Source organism: Penaeus chinensis, chromosome 18 (genome assembly GCF_019202785.1).
Source record: "Penaeus chinensis breed Huanghai No. 1 chromosome 18, ASM1920278v2, whole genome shotgun sequence".
NCBI classification, from domain to species: domain Eukaryota; kingdom Metazoa; phylum Arthropoda; class Malacostraca; order Decapoda; family Penaeidae; genus Penaeus; species Penaeus chinensis.
Window position 1 is genome coordinate 23,123,777 of NC_061836.1, and position 10,684 is coordinate 23,134,460.

The 10,684-nt window shown below is 38.3% G+C and overlaps 2 protein-coding genes across 2 annotated transcripts; both read right to left on the minus strand.

Annotated features, from left to right (window-relative positions):
• Positions 1-361: 361 nt before the first annotated feature.
• On the minus strand, positions 362-1,157 carry LOC125034767 (molt-inhibiting hormone-like). Its single transcript, XM_047626713.1, has 3 exons — positions 1,140-1,157; positions 837-1,021; positions 362-594 (listed from the first exon to the last, which is right to left on the minus strand). The coding sequence occupies exons 1-3, from the start codon at positions 1,155-1,157 to the stop codon at positions 489-491; spliced, it is 309 nt and encodes a 102-aa protein (XP_047482669.1). The 3' UTR covers positions 362-488.
• A 4,830-nt stretch (positions 1,158-5,987) lies between these two features.
• Positions 5,988-6,594, minus strand: LOC125034825 (molt-inhibiting hormone-like). Its single transcript, XM_047626826.1, has 3 exons — positions 6,577-6,594; positions 6,270-6,454; positions 5,988-6,093 (listed from the first exon to the last, which is right to left on the minus strand). The coding sequence occupies exons 1-3, from the start codon at positions 6,592-6,594 to the stop codon at positions 5,988-5,990; spliced, it is 309 nt and encodes a 102-aa protein (XP_047482782.1).
• Between the last annotated feature and the right edge of the window lie 4,090 nt (positions 6,595-10,684).

Genomic DNA, 10,684 nt, shown 5'->3' on the forward strand with positions numbered 1-10,684 from the left:
TATTTGTATTTCTGATTTTAAAATTGATTTTGATTTATCTATTTCGATTACCACTTATAATACTCGTATGTTACAGTCACAAGTGCATCTTTACCAAATTACTTCTTGGTATATTAGACCAAGTAGTAAAAACACATGAAAAATCACGTTTGTACAATATGCCTGTAGATTAAAATACATGAGAGATATTGCTTATCATTTATTTTCCAAATTCAGATCAGTGTACTGTATGAACTCCAAAATCAACAGGGATCTAGGTCGTGATAGACTGCACATCAGACACAATATTTCACATGTAATCCCCCCTATACAGACTCTGTATGACCGCCAGGCTCAGACTGGAATGTCATTTGTCATTAACAGAACAGAAAACCAAACTAAACTAGGTTAAGATTTGTAATGAAGATTATCCTTGGTCGCCGAGTGCCGTGAATGTTAACCCATGTGAGTGAGACAGGGATTGAGTCCTTCAGGGTTCACCCCCCTTTTCAGGCGTTCAGAATACTTATCCACACTCTAAAATTGTCGATCTCGTCCCCTCTGTTGGCAGCCTTCAGACAAAGCAGAAACCATTCGTTGTAGAAGCACCGATCTCTGTATTGCAAGAGAATGCGTTTAAAAGAGCTATTCTGGATGATAATTATGCCTTTCAAATTATTTCGTAATGTATATTTCATGATGGCAGAGACGTCATCAAAAGTTTTTTTGTTTTTTTCTTATAAGTTATCTGGAAAACATTTGCGCAAATACATTTGAAGCATATAACATTGGCTATACAAATTTCAACTTTATATAATACTTGTGCATAAACCTTTAGAAATTATAAGCAAACTCACCTACACAAGCCTTCCAACCCTGGCAATCGGAAGATATTAGTGCAGTCTTCACATACACGATCAACTTTCTTGTAGATCTCACGATTGCCCATTCTGCCTCTACAGGTGTCGTCTGTGAAACTGGCCGAGGCGTTGCTGAAGAGGCTTGTCCCAAATAGCAAAACCATTATCGCCAAACATGTCCTCTGCAGAGAAAAAAAAGACACAATCTACAGAGGATAGCTGAAAGGAAGAAAGAATCCATGGTCACCAGGGTATAAATGAACCAATTTCCACATAAAAACATTTTTTTTAAATCCCTACCATTGCTAGACGGTGCATGGTTGATACACGTACACACGAAGGAAAAACAAGGTGTCTGATTTGGAAGTGTGTCCTGGAACGGTGGGAATGCAATGCTGAGGCTGGTCTGCTTTCACCTTTATATATGACATGCAGCTGTGACAGAACAATAATTACCCTCATACAGATAGTGTGAGTTTTCTAAATTCGTCTGACAACCTTCTAATTTTCTAAAAAGTGAATCTCTTTCATGCAAGTTTGCAGTTGTGTGTTTTATGTTTTATATTTTTTTTATGCACAGATTATACTCTGCCATATAAAGAAGAGAACTCTCTATGCATACTTTTAAACAATTATAAAAACATGTAATTTGATCAATAAAATAGAGGAGGACAAATACGCAGATTGGGAACACAATCAACAATCATCATTTTTTTTTTTTTTTTTTTTTTGTCGGATTTTAAAGAATTTCTGCACATTCAAGATCTTCTTAAAGATGTTACTGAAAGGAGGACGAAGTAGCAAGTGAACTGTTATTTTTTTTTATTTCTTATTTTTTTTTACAAAGATGGAAATTCATTCTTATGAAGGAGACGTAACAACTAAATTTATATAAAAGAAAAAACAGAATAATAAATGGATAAATAATTATAAGCCAAAAGTAATAACTATAGATGCAAAGTTCATGCAATATTCGGTCCATAAAAGTATAATTAAAACTCATTATATTATAAAGGGACCCAACCTAGAATCGAACTTTGGCTCCCTCATTGTGGCAATGATTATACAAAGTGTTATTTCTACATAGTCATAGCCTGGTTCTCCTACATCTTTACTTTGGAGAGGAGAGATTTCGCACTGTAATAATGCTATTATGTGCAGTGACAACGCTGGTTCATCTACTGGGTACTGGCATATCCTGGATAACGTCATAACTAGGTATACTGTTAATCAGTTTTTTTGACAAAAGACAAGATCTTATTCCGATACCGACTTAGAAAAGTTGCTGTTTCATGCAGTCACCGGCGTGCCGATCGAGGCGCCGATAAGAACACTTGCTAAGTCGGAGAATCTATGACAATTTCTTATTTCAGGAACTCTTTCGAGATAAAACTCAATTGCTTGAGTTCAGCGTCAGCATTAGAGACAAATTTCTCCTGCATTTAATGAAGGTTCTCTATATCATATGTCTTCAGCTGTGCACATTGCATGACTCTTGGATCTGCCATATTTATCTATGGTTAAAGAGATTGATTATTTAAAATTATCTGCCGCGTCAACAACTAAGGTCATTAGCGGCGAACACCTTGTTAGACTGAAATATTAAAATATCGAAAACGTTAAAAATCTATCAATAAATGTCATAAATAACAATAAATATTATTAAAAAGTCAAAGCAAAAACATTATGGTCTAAATGTCTAAAACTGTTACATAAACATTATGCATAATTAAATTCTATTAAAAATATTAGTCTCCATGAGTAAACTAATAAGACCTTCAATATCACAATCCTCCCCCAGTACATTTTTCAGTGTATATGCGGGAGACAAGTATATACGTCCTTGGTCTGAGAATGTTGCACATCTTTCCACTACATGTGCGACCGTTAATGGCTCTTAGCATCCCTCACAGTGTGCTTCACTTTTAGCATCATCGGCCCATGAGTCAGTCTTGTGTGCCCAATTCTCAGCCTTGTTAATACAACTTCTACTTGGATGCTGGTCACCCAACTGTGAAGGTCATCTCTAATCTCTCGCAGTTTGTTTCTAGAGGTATGCCTTCATTGTTCCCTCCATTTATCACGAAGACAACTCCTAATGCTGGGCTTCAAGTCAGTGTGTGGAAGAAAACGAGCATCACGGGGCTAAGCGGCAGCTGCCTTGGCCTTCCGATCAGCTCGTTCATTCCCACTGATACCAACATGTACTGGCACCCAACACAGAGCCAAAACTATATAAATAATTAGAAATGAAAAATACATACAATATCCGGTCTATAAAATGTAACTTTCAGTGCAAGCCAATCTTGGACCTCAAGAGTTTAAGTTCTTGATTGCTTGCAAGGGACTACGAGAGTCACAATATATTACAATAGACTTGTTTGTCAGATCGCTAGTTATCTTGACTGCTGCAAGGATGGCATGTAACTCTGAAGATCGAGACTGCTAGAGAAAGACTGCCGAATGCAGTCTTCCCTCTGCTCACTGCTGCAAAGCCCACACCATTTTCAGATTTTAAACCATCATTATATATTGTATCTGATCCTTGGTACTTAGAAGTGTATTGAAGAAATCTCTTACTGATTTCTAGGTAATGCTAATCTTAGACCAATGTCATACAGCTTCATGAGTATACCATGCTTCCAAGTAGTATCTTAAGCCTTTTCAAGGTCAAAGAAGACCACTAACATATGACGTGACTGTGCGAAGGAATTCTGCATAGCAGTTTCCATCCTCACAAGTGCATCTGTGGTCAATCTAAATTTTCTAAACCCATGTTGATATGGGGTCAGCATGTTTCTCTTTTCTAGCAGCCATGTCAACCTGAAGTTTACTATTTTCTCCATCAGCTTGCAGATACAACTGGTAAGAGAAATTGGTCTGTAATACCCTGGTATGGATGCATCCTTGCCAGGTTTAAGGACAGGAATGTTATAGCCTATTTCCATGTGGATGGCACTGTTCCCTCCCTATAGATCCTATTGAATAGGTCCAATAGCAAATTTTTGGGAGCTCTCTGGTAAGTGAGATATCATTTGGTATGGAATATTGTCACTTCCTGGGGCAGTCTTAAGATCTCTGCCATGGATATTACTAGCTCATTTGCAACATCTGTTTTGTCTGTGAGGATTATGCCATCTATCGTCAGAGCAGGTGGTGATAACTGATGGCTCCAAAGACCTTACTTTGGGAGAAGTTTCCTCAATAGAACCCTCACTCCAACTCTGTTTCTGGTGGAACAACTCACCAGAGGCATTTTCAGCATTTGAGGACTGAGGTTTAAAGGTAGTAGCAGAGTGTGTGATGTTAGAAGTACTGGAGGGTAAGGGATGGCGGGAAGAAGAATGGGCTAGACCTTAGACAAAGGACTTACCCAGCTGTGCGAACAGCACACGGGCAAGTTGCTCTTTTCTCTAAATCTAACTTTCTCCTTGCTCCTTATTACCAATATTTCTTTTCAAACTTGTATTTTTTACATTGCTTAGAAGAAGCTTCATGATCTATGCAGTGGTAACAGCATACTGGAACTGGACAGTTGTCATCTCCTTGATGACCATGGCAGAAGAAGCACCACATAGGGTTGGATACGCATGGCTTTACCTCGAGGTAGTACCATGCCAACTTAACTGATTCAGGAAGGACTAACGTTTCAAAAGTTAGAAGGAGAGCTGGTGTCGACTGTTCCAAACTATCAACTTTCTTCTTAAAATGTTTTACTGCCATTACATTAAAATTCTTTATTTCTAACAGTGTCTCCTCAGAATACGTCATCAGGTCTCGGGGAAAAGAACATTTGAGTCCCAAGCTATAGTTGGGACTCAAAATCTCCCAACAGCCACAGGGGTTGTGAGGAAAAATACGCAGTCACTATTACAGTGCTAATGGTAGTCCCGGGACCTAAACAATTCCGACTGGATAGTGCCTGCTTGACCCTAGCCATATCTGACCAGCCGATTGACGTGACCGAGCCTAGATCAAGCCACCCGTCTAACCAGGATAGAGGGCCAAAGAGGTGTGTTGCTATATGCAGGGTGTAGCGTGCAGCATCGCTCAACCTCCAGGACTCGCACGACAAACACACATGGAATGAACCAGGGGTTGGTGCACCATCCCCTTTCATAGGCCTTGGTGCACCAGGAAGCCATTTTGTATCAACCCTCACTGGTGACCCCTCCAGTATGGGTAGCACTCTGGTCCGGCTCACCAGATCATTGCAAGCCTCCCCCAGAGCGGCAAGGGGGCTCCCATTAGGGAGGTTATGTGCAGTGATAAAGTCGGTTAATCTAAGGGTCTTGGCATATCCTGGATGACGTCATAATTTCGTACATTATTCACCAGATTGATTGACAAAAGACGAGATATAATTCCGATACCGACTTTGAATTGTAAGTGTAGGATTGTGTACTATATACTGGGAAAAGATAAATTGCAGTAATAATTAATTTGATTGGAGATCCAGTCTTGTCAAGGAACCATTACTATGCCAAGAGGGTACCTTGAATTGTGGTCTGACCTTAGAAGAAATCAATGATTTTTGTATAAACTAGATAAGGTCGACTTGTGAGTTGTTTCTTCTTAACTCAATCATGTATTTGTGTTTCTTTTTAATTCTAATGTTTTCTGATTTTACGATTTTCCTGCTAACAGTTTATATATATATATTTTTTTTTTTGTATCACTTTATATGGTTATAAGAATAAATAATTGATTTATTTATTCCTGCTACCACTTATAATACACATGTAACAGTCAAGTTCATCTCTAACAAATTAGTTCTTTGAATATGTTGAGAAATAACATGCTCGGACAATATATCTATAGGTTGAAATATATGAGGGATATTGCTTCTTTATTTTCAAAATTGAGATCAGTGCAATATATGAACTGCAAAATAAACAGGGATCTACGTCGTGATAGACTACAGATCAGACACAATATTTCACAAGTAATCTATCCTCTACATACTCTGCATGACCGCCAGACCTTGTAGGCTCAGACTGGAATGTCACTTGAGGGTACCTAAAAGAAAACCAAAATACACAAGGTTACGATTTGTAATGATGATTATGCTTGGTCACCGAGTGTTGTGAATGTGAGTGAGACCTTTAGAGAGGAAGAGATTGGGTCCTTCTGGGCTCACCCTCCTTTTCAGGCGTTCAAAATACTTATCCACACTCTGAAATTGTTGATCTCGTCCTCCCTGTTGGCAGCCTTCAGACAAAGCAGAAACCATTCGTTGTAGAAGCACTGATCTCTGTAGTGGAAAAGAATGTTTTGAAAAGTGGTATTCTGTATGATAATTAAGCTGTCCATAGTATCTCTTAGTGTATATTTCTTGTTGACAGAGACGTTATCAGTTTTTTTTTTTTTTTTTTTTTTTTTATATATACTCCTTGTGCATAAAGCTTTCGAAATTATATGCAAACTCACCTACACAAGCCTTCCAACCCAGGCACTCGAAAGATATTAGCACAGTCTTCACAAACACGATCAACTTTCTTGTAGAGCTCACGATTGCCCATTCTCCCCCTACAGGTGCCATGTATGGGACTAGCCGGGGCGATGCCGAAGAGGTTTGTCCCCAAAAGAACAATCATTATCGCCAACCATGAGCTCTGCAGAGAGAGAGAAAAAAAAAGCAATCTACAGAGGACAGCTAAACGGAAGAAAGAATCCGTGGTCACCAGAACATTAAAGAACCAATTTCCACATATAAACAATTCTCTTAAACCCTTACCATTGCTAGACATCGCATGGTTAATACACGCAGACACGAAGTAAAACCAAGGAGTCTGAATTGGAAGTGTATCCTGGGACGGCGGGAATGCAGTGCTGAGGCGGGAATGCTTCCACCTTTATATACGACACGCCGCAGTGACAGAACACTAATTCCGCCCATACAGATAGCTTAAATTTTCCAAATTCGTCTGACAACCTTCAACGTTTTTTTTGTGTGTGTGAATATCTTGACTTTTATGCAAGCATGCTGAAGTATGCATGTGTTGTATAAACTTCGATAAACTGTTGCATTTAGGCACAGATATACTCTGCCATATAAAGAAGAGCATTCTCTTCTGATAAGTCAACGGAAAAATATGCACATAGTTTTATCCATCTATAAAATACATGTAATTTGATCAATAAAATAGAGGTGGACATATACGGAGATTAGGAACACAATCAAGAATCATCTTTTTTTTTTTTTTTTATATATACTCCTTGTGCATAAAGCTTTCGAAATTATATGCAAACTCACCTACACAAGCCTTCCAACCCAGGCACTCGAAAGATATTAGCACAGTCTTCACAAACACGATCAACTTTCTTGTAGAGCTCACGATTGCCCATTCTCCCCCTACAGGTGCCATGTATGGGACTAGCCGGGGCGATGCCGAAGAGGTTTGTCCCCAAAAGAACAATCATTATCGCCAACCATGAGCTCTGCAGAGAGAGAGAAAAAAAAAGCAATCTACAGAGGACAGCTAAACGGAAGAAAGAATCCGTGGTCACCAGAACATTAAAGAACCAATTTCCACATATAAACAATTCTCTTAAACCCTTACCATTGCTAGACATCGCATGGTTAATACACGCAGACACGAAGTAAAACCAAGGAGTCTGAATTGGAAGTGTATCCTGGGACGGCTGGAATGCAGTGCTGAGGCTGGTCTGCTTCCACCTTTATATACGACACGCCGCAGTGACAGAACACTAATTCCGCCCATACAGATAGCTTAAATTTTCCAAATTCGTCTGACAACCTTCAACGTTTTTTTTGTGTGTGTTAATATCTTGACTTTTATGCAAGCATGCTGAAGTATGCATGTGTTGTATAAACTTCGATAAACTGTTGCATTTATGCACAGATATACTCTGCCATATAAAGAAGAGCATTCTCTTCTGATAAGTCAACGGAAAAATATGCACATAGTTTTATCCATCTATAAAATACATGTAATTTGATCAATCAAATAGAGGTGGACATATACGGAGATTAGGAACACAATCAAGAATCATCATTTTTTTTTTTTTTTATATATACTCCTTGTGCATAAAGCTTTCGAAATTATATGCAAACTCACCTACACAAGCCTTCCAACCCAGGCACTCGAAAGATATTAGCACAGTCTTCACAAACACGATCAACTTTCTTGTAGAGCTCACGATTGCCCATTCTCCCCCTACAGGTGCCATGTATGGGACTAGCCGGGGCGATGCCGAAGAGGTTTGTCCCCAAAAGAACAATCATTATCGCCAACCATGAGCTCTGCAGAGAGAGAGAAAAAAAAAGCAATCTACAGAGGACAGCTAAACGGAAGAAAGAATCCGTGGTCACCAGAACATTAAAGAACCAATTTCCACATATAAACAATTCTCTTAAACCCTTACCATTGCTAGACATCGCATGGTTAATACACGCAGACACGAAGTAAAACCAAGGAGTCTGAATTGGAAGTGTATCCTGGGACGGCTGGAATGCAGTGCTGAGGCTGGTCTGCTTCCACCTTTATATACGACACGCCGCAGTGACAGAACACTAATTCCGCCCATACAGATAGCTTAAATTTTCCAAATTCGTCTGACAACCTTCAACGTTTTTTTTGTGTGTGTTAATATCTTGACTTTTATGCAAGCATGCTGAAGTATGCATGTGTTGTATAAACTTCGATAAACTGTTGCATTTATGCACAGATATACTTTTTATATATACTCCTTGTGCATAAAGCTTTCGAAATTATATGCAAACTCACCTACACAAGCCTTCCAACCCAGGCACTCGAAAGATATTAGCACAGTCTTCACAAACACGATCAACTTTCTTGTAGAGCTCACGATTGCCCATTCTCCCCCTACAGGTGCCATGTATGGGACTAGCCGGGGCGATGCCGAAGAGGTTTGTCCCCAAAAGAACAATCATTATCGCCAACCATGAGCTCTGCAGAGAGAGAGAAAAAAAAAGCAATCTACAGAGGACAGCTAAACGGAAGAAAGAATCCGTGGTCACCAGAACATTAAAGAACCAATTTCCACATATAAACAATTCTCTTAAACCCTTACCATTGCTAGACATCGCATGGTTAATACACGCAGACACGAAGTAAAACCAAGGAGTCTGAATTGGAAGTGTATCCTGGGACGGCTGGAATGCAGTGCTGAGGCTGGTCTGCTTCCACCTTTATATACGACACGCCGCAGTGACAGAACACTAATTCCGCCCATACAGATAGCTTAAATTTTCCAAATTCGTCTGACAACCTTCAACGTTTTTTTTGTGTGTGTTAATATCTTGACTTTTATGCAAGCATGCTGAAGTATGCATGTGTTGTATAAACTTCGATAAACTGTTGCATTTATGCACAGATATACTCTGCCATATAAAGAAGAGCATTCTCTTCTGATAAGTCAACGGAAAAATATGCACATAGTTTTATCCATCTATAAAATACATGTAATTTGATCAATCAAATAGAGGTGGACATATACGGAGATTAGGAACACAATCAAGAATCATCATTTTTTTTTTTTTTTTTTTTTTTTTTTTTTGGGGGGGGGGGGGGTAAAGATTTTCACATACTTAAGGTTTTGTTAAAGATATTATTGGAAGGAGGTCGGCGAAGCAAGTGCACTGTTATCTACTTTCACAAAGATGTAACATGTATTCATTTTCACATTTGTTGCGAGCTGCCCATTGATGACATTACCTTGTAAATAAGATAGAATACATATATTTTGTATTTCCTTAACTCTTTAGGATCCACGTTTTCCTTCCATTTTACTAGCAACTGGAAAGAAAAAAACTCTGGCCCTGCAAACATTGCTCCACATTTCGGATACCTGTGTGGTGCAGCGGTAGCGTTCTCGTCTAGCAATCTTGCTGACCTGCGCCGCTAGTGGATGGTAACCCCGGCCATTCCTTGCACACAGGGGATGGTTTAGAAGCAAAATGAAACAGGCAGTATGTCACACCAAGAATATCCAATGTAACAAATGGAATCAAAACTAAACTTAAAACTTTAACTTTAAACTTTAACTTAACTTTTAAGTGTTGTTATCCGTTCCAGATAACAATTATTTACGTGTCTCCATTAACATATAAAGACCTGGGATCATGAGGATGTGCTTCTGGGAAAATATTTAATTTTGTCTTATATTCATAATAACAGAGTCCTTACAACCATCATGTACTTCACTATTTAACATCTCATCGTTTTATCCTCTGATCAGGCATTCAGACACATCACCCCTTTCAAACCCAAGATTACCCAACATTTGAATTAGTATTTCAGTCTTTTCCAACTCGTCACAACCATGATTACATAGTTGAATATCAAATCCTGAAGTTTGAACACGAGAAGAACTTACGTGTATTTAGATATATGTGGAAGTTTCATTATAAAGAAAATCGACAGCAGTCATTTCAGCACCACTAGTCTCTTTAGTTCATGCCTTTTATTTATCTTTATATATATATATATATATATATATATATATATATATATATATATATATATATATATATAGCCGGAAAAACAAACAAACATGTATATGGTTACAAAGAATAGCTTCTTTTTGTCATCAACCTTAGAGTAACGTTGATAATATATAGTGTAATATTCTACTTTGTCACTTACTAGTTAATTATACTGTATAAGCGATTGACGAAATGAACATTTGATTATTGCATATTTCTTCTTTTTTGGGAAATACTATTAAACAACAATTGTAAATAAGAATCAAACCGATTAATAGACGGATAAATACTTATGAGCCAAAAATATATAAATAATTAAGAATGCAAAGTTCATGCGATATCCGGTCCATTGAAATGCATTGCCAGATAGGGA